This window comes from Natator depressus, chromosome 2 (genome assembly GCF_965152275.1).
Source record: "Natator depressus isolate rNatDep1 chromosome 2, rNatDep2.hap1, whole genome shotgun sequence".
NCBI lineage: Eukaryota > Metazoa > Chordata > Testudines > Cheloniidae > Natator > Natator depressus.
In genome coordinates, this window is record NC_134235.1 from 261,704,263 (window position 1) to 261,720,713 (window position 16,451).

At 56.9% G+C, this 16,451-nt stretch overlaps 1 protein-coding gene across 3 annotated transcripts; it reads left to right on the top strand.

The window, feature by feature from the left end:
• The first annotated feature begins 1,854 nt into the window (after positions 1 to 1,854).
• On the top strand, positions 1,855 to 10,417 carry LOC141983408 (zinc finger protein 783-like). 3 transcript variants are annotated; one of them, XM_074946519.1, is made up of 6 exons: positions 1,855 to 2,055; positions 5,683 to 6,072; positions 6,896 to 7,022; positions 7,506 to 7,619; positions 7,879 to 7,992; positions 8,313 to 10,417. In XM_074946519.1, exons 2-6 carry the CDS (start codon positions 5,764 to 5,766, stop codon positions 9,626 to 9,628), a joined length of 1,980 nt encoding a protein of 659 aa, XP_074802620.1. In that variant the 5' UTR covers positions 1,855 to 2,055; positions 5,683 to 5,763; the 3' UTR covers positions 9,629 to 10,417. The 3 variants fall into 3 exon arrangements, with proteins under 3 accessions (XP_074802620.1, XP_074802618.1, XP_074802619.1); XM_074946517.1 differs by lacking the exon at positions 1,855 to 2,055 and adding an exon at positions 4,003 to 4,070; XM_074946518.1 differs by lacking the exon at positions 1,855 to 2,055 and adding an exon at positions 4,003 to 4,070 and having other exon boundaries at positions 8,316 to 10,417.
• The last annotated feature ends 6,034 nt before the right edge of the window (positions 10,418 to 16,451 follow it).

The following is a 16,451-nucleotide window of genomic DNA, read 5'->3' on the forward strand; positions in this document are numbered from 1 at the left end:
GTGGTCATAGGAAATGACTGTGAGTCGGGGACCTGGGTTCTAGTCCCAGTTCTGTCACTGGCTCCCTGTGGAAGGCAGGGAGTTAGTGGGGGAGCCAGGAGTATGTCCAAGAGTACCTGACCCCTTGGTCTGTTCCAACCACTTGACACCTCTCATGGGTGGCCTTACTCTGAAGGAATCTCTGTCCCTGTTGTTCTCCCTTGTGCCCTGAGATGCAGTTGTGTGCTAATTCTCGATCTCCTAGGTAAGTGATTTACCAAAAACTTAACCTTTTACATTTGCTTTAAAGACTCTTAACTACCATCAATTTCAGACTCTTGATGTAGTTAACAGATTAGACTCACTTTAGCCAGCATATTCATAAGATTATGCTAGCTCCCGTGCTGGAGGTCAACCAACTCTATGGCTATTATTACTGAGTATAATTAGGCCTTCCTCATAAGAGACTTTGGAAATAGATCCTCGCTTTATTCCAGCAGATGGGGAAACCATGATCAAAGCTGAGAAGCAGCCTAAAAGCCTACCACCACCAGGGGGACGCTCAGAAGAGGAGTGTGATCCACATCCTATATTCTTCATCGAGCTATTGTTATGATATGAATATGGCATAACTAAGGTATGTTTTATGCAAGATGAGTCATGTGAGGTATCATTGGAAAGGTTATGATGTACTGACTATGATTATCCTATTTGTAGACATGTATCATTTCTGTATCTGAAGTTAGGAATATTGACAAAGTAACAATTACAACTGTGTTTACACCTGGGCAATGCCCACCAGACAGTATGCAATCAGCTTGAATGGGCCATTAGAGAGAACAATAGGACTTTGAAGATGCTAATCTCCTACCTTCCTGAGTAGCCTCCTGGGATGCTGCTTTGACACTGCAGGGTCATGTGATCATGTCACCTGCTACTGGACACCATCTTGGGCTGCTAGTATTTTGCCACTACTAGGGGGTGGGGTTCAAACTGGGAAACAAAGGATTCCTGCCATATGTAAATCCTATTTAAGGCTGGGGTGTGAGTTAATCAGAGTTGGTTCTTCATTGAATCCCGGCCCAAGATGACTGCTAAAAACACCTAAAACTGAACACCAGGAGACCCACGTGGCAAAGGAACCATGTAGCTGTGTGGAAAGCTCTAGCTAAGAGCAGGGTCTCGGAAGGCCTGGAGGGAGTCCGTATCAGTGCTCTAAGTGCCTGAAAAGTGTTAGATTTAGATCGTATCTCCCCATTCACAAATGGACCCACCCGGGGAGAGGCCCGTCTGCTGCACTCTGTGTGGGAAAGGCTTCATTGAGAAACACCTGCTCACCGGACGCTCCAAAACCCACGCAGACAGACTGTACCGCTGCCCATGGCAAGAGAGGAGCTTCGCTGAGAACACACCAGCCTTCACACAGCAGAGAGGCCGTGCCACTGCACTCACAGAAAGAAGGATTTCAGGGCTAAGCGCTTTCTCACCAAACACTCCATAGTCAGTGATCGAGAATCCACTACAACCCTTTTGGTTAATTAGTCTCACCATTAAAAAAATTACGCCTTATTTCCAATCTGAATTTGTCTAGCTTCAACTTCCAGCCATTGGCTCATGTTATACCTTTGTCTGCTAGATTGATGAGCCCATTATTAAATATTTGTTCCCCGTGTAGCTACTTATAGACTGTGATCAAGTCGCCCCTTAACCTTCTCTTTGTTGAGTTAAATAGATAGACTCAAAGAGCTCAATCACTAGAAGGCAGGTTTTCTAATCCTTTAATTATTGTCATGGCTCTTCTCTGAATCCTCTCCAATTTACCAGCACTCTTCTTGAATTGTGGGCACCAGAAATGGACCCAGGATTCCAGCAGCAGTCACACCAGAGCCAGATACAGAGATACAGATACAGAGATACGACCTCTCTGCTGCTGCTCAAGAGTCCTGTGTTTACACATCCCAGGACTGCATTAGTCCTTTTGGCCACAGCAGGGCACTGGGAGCTCAGCTGATTATCCACCAGGACCACCAAATCTTTTCCAGAGTCACTGATCTCCAGGATAGAGTCTCCCATCCCGTAAGTATGGCTGACATTCTTTGTTCCTAGATGTACATGTTGACACTGAGTCATATTAAAATACATATTTGTTTGCACCCAGTTTACCATGAGATCCAGAACGCTCTGAATCAGTGACCTGCTCTCTTCATAATTTACCACTCCCCCAATTTCTGGGTCATCTACAAACTTTATCAGTGACAATTTTATGTTTTCTTCCAGGAAATTGATAAAAATGTTAAATAGTGTAGGGCCAAGAACTAATCCCTGCAGGATCCTACTGGAAACACTCCCGCTTGATGACAATTCCCCATTTACAATTATGTTTTGAGACTTGACAGTTAGCCAGTTTTGAATCCATTTAATGTGTGACATGTTAATTTTATATCATTCTAGTCTTTTAGTCAAATTGTTGTGCAGTACCAAGTCAAATGCCTTACAGAAGTCTAAGTATATTATGCCATTGCTACTACTGTTATCAACCAAACTTGTAACCTCATAAAAAAAATCAAGTTTGTTTGACAGGATCTGTTTTCCATAAACCCATGGTGATTTGCATTAGTTACATTATCCTCCTTTAATTCTTTAGTAATCAGGTCCTGTATCAGCCACTACATTATCTTGCCCCAGACTGATGTCAGGCCTATAAATATCCTTTTAAAAAATTGGCACATGAGATTTCTTCCAGTCTTCTAGAACTTCCCCAGTGTTCCAAGACTTATTGAAAATCAACATTAATGGTCCAGCCGGCTCCTGGGCACTGTGCTTACAACCTAAATAAAGACAAACGGTCGGAGGGGAAACAGGCATGGAGTGGCGACTCGTGCAAGAGATCTCCCAGCAGGTTGGTGGCAGATAGAGACTAGAATCATGGTGTCCTGATTGCTTTTTCCATAGATTTAGCAGAATTTGATTTTTTTAAAAATAATTTTATAATATCAATGTTCATTTTAAAGCCCCCCTCCCAATACTTATTGATTTTAATGTTTCACAGTTGTGAAAAGTTACGAGTAGTATCAGAGGGGTAGCCGCGTTAGTCTGGATCTGTAAAAGCAGCAAAGAGTCCCGTGGCACCTTATAGACTAACAGACCTATTGGAGCATAAGCTTTCGTGGGTGAATACCCACGTCGTCAGATGCATGTAGTGGAAATTTCCAGAGGCAGGTAGTAAGTGTTTTCAAATCAATGTAAATGTTCACAGTTGCGGGATATTGGGAAGGGGGAGGTCAGCCAATAATGATTCTACAACAGTCTAATTTGGGAGTCAAAAAGATAATGCTTTATCACCGTTAAAACACCAACTGTCAACAAGTCCAAATATACGAATACGAACACCCCTTCATTCAAAACCAAACTCGAATAAGTTCTCCGGCAGCATTTGTCTCCTTTTGCCTGTCCGTGCACGTCCAGTCCTGTAGATCGGAACATGGCCCGGAGGTTTCTGTGTACGGTGAACTTGACCTGTCCCAACAAACATCGAACCCTTCCAAGCCGAAGAAGGGTCGCACTGGGCCAGGGCAATGGTCCACCCACCCCAGTGGCCTGCCCTCGGCCAGGGGCCCGGGCCAGGGGCTTCAAAGGGAACGAACACAACAGGCGACCAGCCGTCCCGCCACCCAGCCGCCCGCCTGCCCCGGCTCGGCAGCCAGCGGCGGAGGGCCACCCCGGGGTGCGGCTCAGCACCGCGGCTAACAGGCCGCAGCAGCAGGTCCCCGGTCCCCGGGCGAGGCCGGCTGCGAGACGCCGGAACCCCCGAGTCCCAGCGCCGCCGCCCCCCGCCGGGCTCCGGTCACACCCCACCCGCCGCCAGGGGCCGCTGCCGCCCCGCCGCTCCCGGCCCCTCCCGGCAGCCAGGCCGCGGCTCCCTCCCTCCCTGCGGGCCGCGCTCGCTCTGCTCCGCCCGGCAGCGGGGCCGGCCCGTGGCGAGGCGGCGCCGGGACTCTGCCCAGCCCGCAGCGGGAGCAGGGCTCGGCCGGGCCGGGCCCGCGGGAGCAGCCCCGCCCGGGGGGGCCATGGCCGAGCGGGCCGCTGCCCAGGTAAGGGCCCGGCGGGCGGGGGAGCCTCGGGCCCCGGGAGCGTCTCCCCGCCCGTCCCGGGCTGCCCGGGAGCGCGGTGCTGGCCGGGGCTGAGCCCCGGGGCGGCGAGCAGGGACCCGCCCCCGCTCCCACCAGCCCCGCTGGCTCGGGGCCCCCACGAGACATTGGCCGCTGGAGGGCTCGGGTTTGCCCAGGCTCTGGTCGGCCTGGGTCTTTGTCCCGCCCCGGGGAAGCCGGGAAGCGGCTGGGAGCCGAGCTGGAGCCGAAGGATTCAGGCTGCCGGGGGATGAGGGATCGGAGGCCCCGTCTACACTACAACCACCCCAGTGGTTTTGTCCCCGTTTGTGACCCGGGTCTGAGCCAGCTGCGGCAAACACCCCTCAGCCGTGTCTCTGCCGCCCCTTTTCCACCCCACGGCCGTTGTCCATCCTCCCTAGGGAGCTTGTTTCCCTGCCGTCCGGGCTCCCCCAGGCACCTCCTCGGGTGGCCGCGGGCTGTCGTGTCCCCAAAAACCCACAGCCGCAGAGCAGCGCGTGGGGGCCGTGCGCTCTGGGGCGTCCTGGCAGCAGCAGCGTCAACCTGGTTGTGCAGGCCTGGCTGCCCGGTGTCGTGCCAGGGCTGTGGTGCTGGCCCATGCCACCCTCACCCCTGCTCACAGAGTCTCTCGCCCTCAGCAGGGACCGAGCAGGGTTTTCTCACGGGGGGCTGCTGCTGCAGCCCCAGCACTGAGCGCTCGGACGGGGCCTGTCTCTTCCTGCTCTCAGTTTTTCCCTAGCTCGGCTGGCGTGTGCTTGTCAGGAGCAGGGAAGAGGAGTAGGAGGAGATAGATATTGGCAGCACCAGAGCCTCCAGGCTTATGTTACCCCCTGACTGGCCTTCCCCAGGCTCTACCACTCCTTCTACTTGAACAAAGGCTGGCCTGGGCCCTCTCCAGTACACCCATCTCGCTGGTTTTTCCAGGCTCCCTTCCACTCTGCTCCTCCCTCCCCTGCGCACCTGTCATACTGCTCACGGTCAGGCTGTGCGGGAGATCATAGAATCATAGAATATCAGAGTTGGAAGGGACCTCAGGAGGTCATCTAGTCCAACCCCCTGCTCAAAGCAGGACCGATCCCCAATTAAATCATCCCAGCCAGGGCTTTGTCAAGCCTGACCTTAAAAACTTCTAAGGAAGGAGATTCTACCACCTCCCTAGGTAACGCATGGTTGGCTCTTTCCAGCGGTGAAAAATGTCACGCATGGAGCGCCACTCAGCTGAGTGGTAAGAGTCTCTGGTGTGGGATAGGCCTGGCATGTGTTCCCCAAGAACCTTCTCCACGTCTGTTTTGAAATGGCAGCGGAATTAGGTCACCTGGTGGAAGAAGCGTTCAGATCAGCGGGTGTAGCGAGTACGTCGGTGACGAGCCTGAGACGTTTATATCGTTAGAGTCCCAAACCCACCAACGTGAGGCTGACAGAGAAGGGTCTGTTGTCATTTTTGTTGTTGCATCTGGAAGGCAGCCGTAAAAGACTAACTCTCGGGCCCAGAGAGCATGGAACAGCCTGGAACACGTGAGCGGGCCTTACGCCCTTTCTCTTTGTGGCCGATCTCTTCTTTTCTCCTTGCAAGCAGGCTCCACAATGGGATGTCACAGCCGAGCAGCCAGTGCCTTTAACCCCCCCGACTGCCCCTGAGCATACTTCTGAGGCAGGAATGCAGCTGCCGCTGGAACAGACTGCCATGTGGCCAGAGGTGACTGTGGAGACGACCGTGGAGTCGCATGCCACGCGACTGTTGACGCTAGAGGGAAGAATGGGGATGGCGGAGAACAAACTAGTTGGCTGCGAGAGGACAGTGGTGGAGTTTGGGAACCAGCTGGAGAGTAAGTGGGCCGTGCTGGGAACTCTGATCCAGGAGTATGGGCTGCTGCAGAGGAGGCTGGAGAACATGGAGAACATGCTGAAGAAAAAAGATGTCTGGATCCTAAAACTTCCCCCAGGCACCCAGGGAGAAGTCCCCAAGGTAACAATATCCCAGCTAGCACTGAGGGGCAGAAGTAAAGCTGTCCCCTCTATTAGATGTCCACGGGGTGTGTAGCCCAGTGATATTCAGGTCTGTTACAAAATTGCTTGGATAGATTGGGTGTACTGGTGCATAACGAAGCACTGATTGGGGCTCCTTAGCTCCGTTCTCCTCCTCCCCATCTACAGACCCATCTAAAAGGGGGAGAACTACAAGACACTCTGTCTTAAGCTAAGATGCTGTGACAGGCTCTCAGATCCGGAGAGAGTACAGGGAGCCATGGAATGAGAACAGGAAATTAGCAAATGTAGTCTAGAGCTATCAATTTTAACGGTGGTCATCAAGTCTTAAGCTGCAGGTTCAGTACTACAGGTTTTCGTAGTATGCAACTGGTCAATGATCAGCTGAAGTGTCAGTCTTTGGTTTTATTACATCAATCGAACTATTGCAGGCTAAGGCATGAAGAGGGGGGTAAAGTCATGCTCAATCAGCAGTGGAAGGCTAGATGAAAGTAGTGGGTCCTGAGAAGGCAGGAGGGAGAATGCTTGGCATATGCACTGCTGGAAGCTTTCTAGATGTAAGGGCAGCATGAGAAGAGGCATAAAGGCAGAACCTGGAGAAGCTGACAGAGTGTTAAGAGGGAACTGGGCAGAGTACGGCCATGGGAGGGAGCGTTGGGGGCGCTGTGAGAGGCAGGGGTGAGCTGCGTCACGCTCTGAAGGTGATGATGATGGAGGTTTGTGAGACGCTGTGCTGGGGAGGTGCTGAATACTCTCCCCAGTGGGGGCAGGAGGTGCTGAGGCTGTGACGCTTCTGATTTCAGGTCCCTGTGAAGTTCGATGAGGTCTCGGGCTGTTTCTCCAGGCAGGAGTGGGGGGTTTTAGAGCAACGGCGGGAGGAGCTTCACAAGAACACAATGAGGAACAACTATGAGACATTGATCTCGCTGGGTAAAGATGAGTTGAAAATTCCTTTAGTATCAGTCAGATCTCGGAAGTGCCAGATGCTGCTCAGTATATTGCTCAGGCTGTAGGCACCTGCTAGCCCTGCCTCTGGAAGACTCTGGTCTTACCCACAAGGAGGTAGGGAACCCCTCTTCCTGATCTCTCTCCCCATGCATGATGGGGGGTACCTAAAGCGTCTCCTGCAGGGCCCGTTTTGCTCCGCACTACTTGGCTGATCAGATTCGGGGAGCACTCCTGTGATCTGCTTACTGTTCCTGAGCCCAGACAAAGCGAGCCAGTCCCACGTCAGACCTGTCGTTAAGAAAAGAGCAGCCACTCTATCATTTACTTCCAGTGGTGCTGCCCATGGCCTCTGGTGATGGAAGGGGGTGGGTTTAAACTAGTTAAAGATTCTGTGGATTTGTAGTTGTGAACTCAGTGAAATATTAACCAAACCCTAATCCCCTTAATATCCTTTTCTGTGGACAGACAATGCTGCTTCCATGCCTGATGCTCAGGCCCGGATTGAACCCGGGGTAGAGCCTCGTGTCCAGGAACAGCAGGAATGTCAAAAAAGAGAAACCCCGCCGGATCCCAGCACAGGTGAGGAGGAACTGACCAGAGCAACTTGGAAGCAGCAAGAAGTCGTCGAGGGCAGGAAATTAACATGATTTTCCTGTGCTCTTGTAGTTGTTATATCTCTTCTGATGAGTTCGATCAACATGTTCCTTCTCTGTGGGAGTTTTCGCCTTTCACACCTAGTGCTGGCGCCAGTCAGATGTTGCCATCTGCCCTGAAATCCTCCCTAAAGGGTTCAGCGGGTGTGAGAGAAACCTAATGTCATTCTCCTTCCCGTGAACAGGATCTCCCATTTCTACTCCCAGCGATAGCTCATGGATTAAACAAGAGGAAACGCCATGTGCTGAGAGTCAGGGGGGCTTGGTGGAGAGAGAAATCCCTACAGATCCCATCAAGGGTGAGTTTACGTACACAGGAAATGCTTTGCCCGCAGAGGCAGAGAAGAGGGATGTTACTGGGCAGTGGAAGTAGATCACAGACTGGAGGAAAAGAATGGGGGGGTGGGAAGGTGATAAATATGTAAGGACAAGGTAGCTATGGTGAAGCAGAAGGGGGGGGGGGTATGATTATTTATTTGTATGGCTCCAGCAGTGTGCTAGGCACTCTGCAGACAGGCACCCTCTCCGCTCTCAACTTCCTGGGTTTTCCTGGTGAATGAGGGACGTCCTGGGATGAGGTTGCTGTTAAATCCTCTCTGGATTCCCTTTTATATTCCAGCAGATGAGTGGTGTCTTGAGGACAGTGCTGCCATCCCGGAACTTCCCAGGGGGGCGCAAGGAAGCTCAGAGGAGGATTTCCAGACACCTGCTGAGAGATGGAGCCACGGAAGTCAGTGCAGCTCACTGACACAGCAGGGAAACCCTGCAGGAAGCAGCCTGGGCCAGCCCACTCCGTGTGGAGGAGACTTCAGCGGCCTTGCACCAGCCACTGATCAGGAGGAAAGTCACCCAGGAGAGGGACCGTATATATGCAATGAATGTGGGGAAAGCTTTGTCTGTAAGCAATTGTTCGCAGTGCACCAGGGAGTCCACACACCAGGGGAAGTCTCCATTTCTCCAGCATGTGGAGAAGGCCTCACTCAGAAATCCAATCTCCTACATCCCCAGAGAAGCCAGGTCCTGGCAGGTGCAAAGCCCTACAAATGCTCTGAGGGCGAGATAAACTTTAGCCTCAAATCCAGCCTTCTCAAGCACCAGGTCAGTCACATGGGGTACACGTGCGCTAAGTGCAGGAAGAGCTTCAGGCTGAAGATAAGCCTCCTCGTCCACCAGCGACTCCACGCCGGGAAGGGTGAGGGCTCACTGCTCTGTACGGACTGCGGGAAGAACTTCAGCCACCCCTCGCAGCTGGTCCGGCACCAGCGGATCCACACTGGGGAGCGGCCCTACCAGTGCACCGACTGCGAGAAGAGCTTCACGGAGAAGTCCAAGCTGACCAACCACTACCGCACACACACCGGCGAGCGGCCCTACGCCTGCGCCCAGTGCGGGAAGCGCTTCATCCGCAAGCACCACCTGCTGAAACACCAGCGCGTGCACACGGGCGAGCGGCCCTACCAGTGCCCCGAGTGCGAGAAGAGCTTCACCCAGAAGTACTACCTGGTCGATCACCGGCGGCTGCACACGGGCGAGCGGCCCTTCCAGTGCCCCACCTGCCAGAAGAGCTTCACCGAGAAGTCCAAGCTCACCAGCCACTTCCGCATCCACACGGGAGAGCGGCCCTACCACTGCGGGGAGTGCGGGAAGCGCTTCACAGAGAAATCCCAGCTCACCAACCACTTCCGCATCCACACCGGGGAGCGGCCCTACGCGTGCGCCCAGTGCGACAAGTGCTTCATCCGCAAGCACCACTTGCTGAAACACCAGCGCGTGCACACGGGCGAGAGACTCCACCGCTGCCCCCAGTGCGAGAAGAGCTTCCGCTACAAACAGTCGCTGAACTGCCACCTGAAAATCCACCTGGGGAACCACTGCCCCGTGGGCAGCGCCCTGGCCCCCGAGCAACAAACCCCGGCTAGACCTCGTTGTTTATGAGAGAGACGGGGCAGGAGTCCCCGGGCTGGGAGCGCCTTGCAGGTTCTGACGTCATGTGACGTACAGGGAGGCTGGGATTCCCAATTCGACCTACAGGAGTGTGCAGTGTTGTCACAGCTGTGTTGGTCCCAGGATATGAGGGAGACAAGGTGGGTGAGGGAATCTCCTTTTATTGGACCAACTTCTCTTGGTGAAGGAGACAAGCTTTCGTGCCCCACAGAGTTCTTCTTCAGATCAAGCTGGAAAGCTTGTCTCTTTCACCAAGAGGAGTTGGTCCGATAAGATATTTCCTCATCCACCGTGTCTCCCTACAGGAGTTAGACATCCCACTCCGGGGCATCACGTTCCCTGAGGCTGCTTGGAAAATCGCAGCCTAAAACAACCCACTAAATTCCTTAAACATCCAGCCTACAGCCGGCGCTGGATAACTGTTTTATAACTGCTGGCAGTTTCATGCCGCCATCCTGTAAGGGGTTTTTAATAAAACTACCTAGTTCTCACCTAGCACTTTTCATCAGTAGAGCCCAAAGTGCTTTCCAAATTTAAAATTATTTTAACACGTTCTAAATTTTGGGAGCCCAGCTGGAGAAGCCTTAAAGGAGCCTGATTTTCAGAAGGTGTCTGCTTGGCACTTGCTTAAAATCAGACCTCTTGAAGGCCCAATTGAAAACTGAGGGGGCCCCCCCAAATCATTTGTCACTGCTGAAGGACACAGGCCATGATGTGCAACTGACTCCTGTTTAAAGTCTCTTTGGTAATAGATATGAACTTTTTCCCGGGGGGGGGGGGGGGGGCTCTCAGGTTGGGAGGTGTTGCCAGCTATTCATTGGCTTGTGGATATTTGGAAGGGGTACAGGTTCCTCTGTCACTGTTGTTCCATCTCCTTTTGCTGCCGCTCTGAGCCAGGAGAGTGAAGCACTAGACTAAAAACCCCAGTGGTGTTGAAACACAGTGATCAGCACTCCTACCTACGGGCCAGGGGTGGAACGGGGACTTCCTCCCCTCCCTGTTTGGAAGGGAAGGATTTTGCTGGGTGGAATGAAGCAGGCAGATGCACAGTCTAAGCCTGATGTGACAAGGTACTGAATGGTCTCCGGTCCTGTTGACTGCAATGGGAGTTGGTGGCGCAGCTCAGCACTTTGTAGGATTAGGCCCACAGAGTGGAGAGCTTAAAAGTGAGAGGGACCAAGGGCCTGCATCGAGCAGCTGGATGGAGTAAAGAAAGCATGGAAGGGGCAGCCCTGTGGGCGGGGGGGATGGGGAGGAAGGTGGCAGTGAGTAGGAGAATGGAGCAAAGGGGACAGGGAGGAGGGATGGTGGGGGTGGGGGGAGAAAAGAGAGGTGATCCTCCCAGGAAGAGGGCAAAGCTAAAGAGCAGAGTCCCACAGCTCTTAGCTCAGTCTCTGATGAGGTAGAGCTTGATAGCAGCAGGCTCAGGCTTGTTTGGTTTGGGGCCAGTGGAAAGGTGGCCACAATCCATTCGGATTCATAAATGAAGGGAGTGTCACTCTGGGTTGGTCAAGTAGATCATGGGTTCTGAGTACACTTCCCAGTAAACATCCTAAAGAGCTGCTGGGTTGGTGACGGTAAAACCTGGCAGGGTGTCTCCTGAATGATCCAAGCCATGCGGACAAGGAGGGTTTTCAAATGCTTTTGTAAATATCAGTTTAATGAACATGGTGCCTCTAACTAAACGTCTTTCCCTTGGTTTCAAGTCAGGTGCAAGTCTGTGTTTTGTACCATATCCCTTTCTGCTGAGCTTCCCAGTGTTTCCATTTGGCCACCTGTGTAACTTGCTTAATGAGCGCCACTAACCCAGCCCACCTCCGGTTTTTCCACTGGTCTATCTTCCACTCCCCCTGGCTGCCGCCACTCTAACCTCCTCCTGCTACAAGCTGAGTTTCACTAGCACTTTCCCAATGCTTGTCAGGTGAAAGACCCATTTTCAGGGTCAGGCCTATTAATTAACACACCCAGCATTGTGAGGTCAGTAAATACGCCCACTGGACAGATGGGGAAACTGAGGCAGTGAGCGCTGAAGGTACTAGTCCAGGGCTGTCGTTATCAGTACTCCTCTTAGAGGTTTCAGAGGAGCAGCCGTGTTAGTCTGTATCCGCAAAAAGAAAAGGAGGACTTGTGGCACCTTAGATAAATAACCAATTTATTTGAGCATAAGCTTTCGTGAGCTACAGCTCACTTCATCGGATACATTCAGAGTGTATGAAATGCTAAGTGAATCTTGTGCGTTAACCTGAAGTTTAAGACTTAGTGTGCATGGAACCACCAGTGTGTGCTCCTGAAAAGCTTGTGGTTCTGTATGGCCACTGTGCTGGCTGCCCCCTGCCAGGTTTGTGCCCAGGTTGGCCTGCACGCCCTGTTCTCCCTCTGTTCCAGTCTAGGGGGCCCATCTCCTAGGAATGGCCGAGGGGTGCTAGGTGGCCGGTCCCAGTCCCCGCATCTGGTTCTGGGGAGGTGTCTGGTGTTGGGCTGCTGTGGCCGAGCCCTGAAAGATCTTCCAGGGCGGAGGGTAGGACGCAGCCTGCCCCCCCCCCCCCGGCCTGGGGCTGAGGGACTAGCAAACAGCCCTGGCCTCTCGCTGTCAGCACTGAGACGGGGTGAGATCTCAGTGGCTGGCACCAGGGGAGGGTGACAGCAGGGAACCCCCCCATTGCCCAGCGCCCGCTTGCCAGGGGTCCGGGACATCAGGGCCCTGCTCTCCTGGGGGCGCGTTTGTAACGGGGTGGGGAGGTCTAGCCAGACCCTTCAGGGACGGCGAGGGGCGCCCCCTGCCCTACCCCATAGCTAAGGCGGGGGGGGGGGTGTCCCGCAGGGTCTGTGACCTGCGCCCTCTCCTGGGCGGCTGTTCCACCCGGGGGCGGGGCCGCGCGGGGCGGGGCGGGGCCGGGCTGCAGCCCCTCCCCCCGGACCTTTCCCCACGGCACGCAGAGACCGGCTCCGGCTGGCGCCCCCTGCAGTTCCTCCGTCGAGCCGCCGGGGGCGCTGCCGCACGGCGTTCACCTCGCGGCGGGCGGCGATGTCCTGCCGGGGTCGCTGAGTTGCCGGGGGGGGGGGGTGCGGGGGCGGGGAAGCGAGGGCCGGGCCGCCGCCGGTCTGGAACCCCCTTCTCCGCTCCCGGGATCCCGCCCTCCCTCCCGCCTGCTCCCCTCAGTGCTCCCCTGCCCCGATCCCCCGCTGCCCCAGGGACCCCCCCTAGGCTGCTCCCCTGCCCCAGGGAGCCCCGCCCGCTGCCCCGATCCCCCGCTGCCCCAGGGACCCCCCCCCAGGCTGCTCCCCTGCCCCAGGGACCCCCGCCCGCTGCCCCGATCCCCCCTGCTCCAGGGACCCCCCCCCAGGCTGCTCCCCTGCCCCAGGGAGCCCCGCCCGCTGCCCCGATCCCCCGCTGCCCCAGGGACCCCCCCTAGGCTGCTCCCCTGCCCCAGGGAGCCCCGCCCGCTGCCCCGATCCCCCGCTGCCCCAGGGACCCCCCCTAGGCTGCTCCCCTGCCCCAGGGAGCCCCGCCCGCTGCCCCGATCCCCCGCTGCCCCAGGGACCCCCCCCCCAGGCTGCTCCCCTGCCCCAGGGACCCCCGCCCGCTGCCCCGATCCCCCCTGCTCCAGGGACCCCCCCCCAGGCTGCTCCCCTGCCCCAGGGAGCCCCGCCCGCTGCCCCGATCCCCCGCTGCCCCAGGGACCCCCCCTAGGCTGCTCCCCTGCCCCAGGGAGCCCCGCCCGCTGCCCCGATCCCCCGCTGCCCCAGGGACCCCCCCTAGGCTGCTCCCCTGCCCCAGGGAGCCCCGCCCGCTGCCCCGATCCCCCGCTGCCCCAGGGACCCCCCCCCCAGGCTGCTCCCCTGCCCCAGGGACCCCCGCCCGCTGCCCCGATCCCCCCTGCTCCAGGGACCCCCCCCCAGGCTGCTCCCCTGCCCCAGGGACCCCCCCAGGCTGCTCCCCTGCCCCGATCCCCCGCTGCTCCAGGGACCCCCCCTAGGCTGTTCCCCTGCCCCAGGGACCCCCGCCCGCTGCCCCGATCCCCCGCTGCCCCAGGGACCCCCCCCCACCAGGCTGCTCCCCTGCCCCAGGGACCCGCGCCCGCTGCCCCGATCCCCCGCTGTTCCAGGGACCCCCCCTAGGCTGCTCCCCTGCCCCAGGGACCCCCGCCCGCTGCCCCGATCCCCCACTGCTCCAGGGACCCCCCCTAGGCTGCTCCCCTGCCCCAGGGACCCCTGCCCGCTGCCCCGATCCCCCGCTACCCCAGGGACCCCCCCCGGCTGTTCCCCTGCCCCAGGGACCCCCGCCCGCTGCCCCGATCCCCCGCTGTTCCAGGGACCCCCCCTAGGCTGCTCCCCTGCCCCAGGGACCCCCGCCCGCTGCCCCGATCCCCCGCTGTTCCAGGGACCCCCCCCAGGCTGCTCCCCTGCCCCAGGGACCCCCGCCCGCTGCCCCGATCCCCCGCTGCCCCAGGGACCCCCCCCAGGCTGCTCCCCTGCCCCAGGGACCCCCGCCCGCTGCCCCGATCCCCCCTGCTCCAGGGACCCCCCCCAGGCTGCTCCCCTGCCCCAGGGACCCCCCCAGGCTGCTCCCCTGCCCCGATCCCCCGCTGCTCCAGGGACCCCCCCTAGGCTGTTCCCCTGCCCCAGGGACCCCCGCCCGCTGCCCCGATCCCCCGCTGCTCCAGGGACCCCCCCTAGGCTGTTCCCCTGCCCCAGGACCCCCGCCCGCTGCCCCGATCCCCCGCTGCTCCAGGGACCCCCCCTAGGCTGCTCCCCTGCCCCAGGGACCCCCCCAGGCTGCTCCCCTGCCCCGATCCCCCGCTGCTCCAGGGACCCCCCCTAGGCTGTTCCCCTGCCCCAGGGACCCCCGCCCGCTGCCCTGATCCCCCGCTGCTCCAGGGACCCCCCCCAGGCTGTTCCCCTGCCCCAGGGACCCCTGCCCGCTGCCCCGATCCCCCGCTGTTCCAGGGACCCCCCTCAGGCTGTTCCCCTGCCCCAGGGACCCCCGCCCGCTGCCCCGATCCCCCACTGCTCCAGGGACCCCCCCCCAGGCTGCTCCCCTGCCCCAGGGACCCCCGCCCACTGCCCCGATCCCCCGCTGCTCCAGGGACCCCCCCCAGGCTGTTCCCCTGCCCCAGGGACCCCCGCCCACTGCCCCAATCCCCCCTGCTCCAGGGACCCCCCCCCAGGCTGCTCCCTTGACCCAGGAACCTCCGCCCAGTGCCCTGATCCCCCGCTGCTCCAGGGACCCCCCCCCCAGGCTGCTCCCCTGCCCCTGATACTCCTTTGCCCGCTGCTCTAGGGAAACTGCAGCTTGCTCCCCCATTGACCCCCGTACCCCTTCCTCCCAGCCAGTTCCACCCACCGCTCCCTGGTGCCCACTATCCCCCCAGGGATACTTTCCCTCTCTCCCTGCCAGCCAGTTTATAGATTCATAGACTTTAAGGTCAGAAGGGACCATTATGATCGTCTAGTCTGACCTCCTGCACAACACAGGCCACGGAATCTCACCCAACCATTCCTGTAACAAACCCCTGACCTATGTCTGAGCTGTTGAAGTCCTCAACTCGTGGTTTAAAGACTTCAAGGTGCAGAGAATCCTCCAGCAAGTGACCCGTGCCCCATGCTACAGAAGAAGGTGAAAAAGCCCTGGGGCCTCTGCCAATCTGCCCTGGAGGAAGATTCCCTCCTGACCCCAAATATGGCAATCAGCTAAACCCAGAGCATGTGGGCAAGACTCACCAGCCAGACACCCAGGAAAGAATTCTCTATAGTAAGTCAAATCCCACCCCATCTAACGTCCCATCACAGGCCATTGGGCATATTTACAGCTAATAGTCAAAGATCAATTAATTGCCAAAATTAGGCTATCCCATCATACCATCCCCTCCATAAACTTATCAAGCTTAGTCTTGAAGCCAGATATGTCTTTTTCCCCCACTGCTCCCCTTGGAAGGCTGTCCCAGAACTTCACTCTGATCGTTAGAAACCTTAATCTAATTTCAAGTCTAAACTTCCCATTGGCCAGTTTATATCCATTTGTTCTTGTGTCCACATTGATACTGAGCTTAAATAATTCCTCTCCCTCCCTGGTATTTATCCCTCTGATATATTTATAGAGAGTAATCATATCTCCCCTCAGCCTTTTGGTTAGGTTAAACAAGCCAAGTTCCTTGAGTCTCCTTCATAAGACAGGTTTTCCATTCCTCAGCTTATCCTAGTAGCCCTTCTCTGTACCTGTTCCAGTTTGAATTCATCCTTCTTAAACATGGCATCCCTCCAAGCTAGCTCCTGCCCCCCAGCAGTTGCCCAAGAAACACCCCCTGGGGTGCCCCTCACTCCTCCCAGGTAGCTATCCTTTCACCCGAACTGCTCCAGGTATCCCAGACTTCAATCATGCAGCACCCCCATCTACCGACCTGCACCTCATTTCCAGCTGCCCCAGGCACCCCCAACCTTGAACTCCCAGGTACCCCCTGGCGCCTGCCAGCCCCCAGCCATCAGCTTCCCCAGTTGAACACCTCTCACTATTAAGACCGTCTGGAGCCCCTATCCTTCCCCCACTGCCAAACTCCCACCCACCAGCTGCTTCACACTCTTCCACCCTCAGCAATAGTGTGGCAGGCTGGGCTCTTTCACCACACCCCTGACTTTCTCTCCTCTGAGAAATGTCACACACCAAGCTAGGCAAATGTGGCCGTGATGTGTGTCCAAAAACCAGTCCCCCGCCACTGGCCTGAAAGGAGACTCCCCGTTAGCTGTTCGCAGTACTGAGTCAATGACACACAGCTGAACGGACGGATGCCATCCTTGGGCAGACACCAGCCAGCGTGTT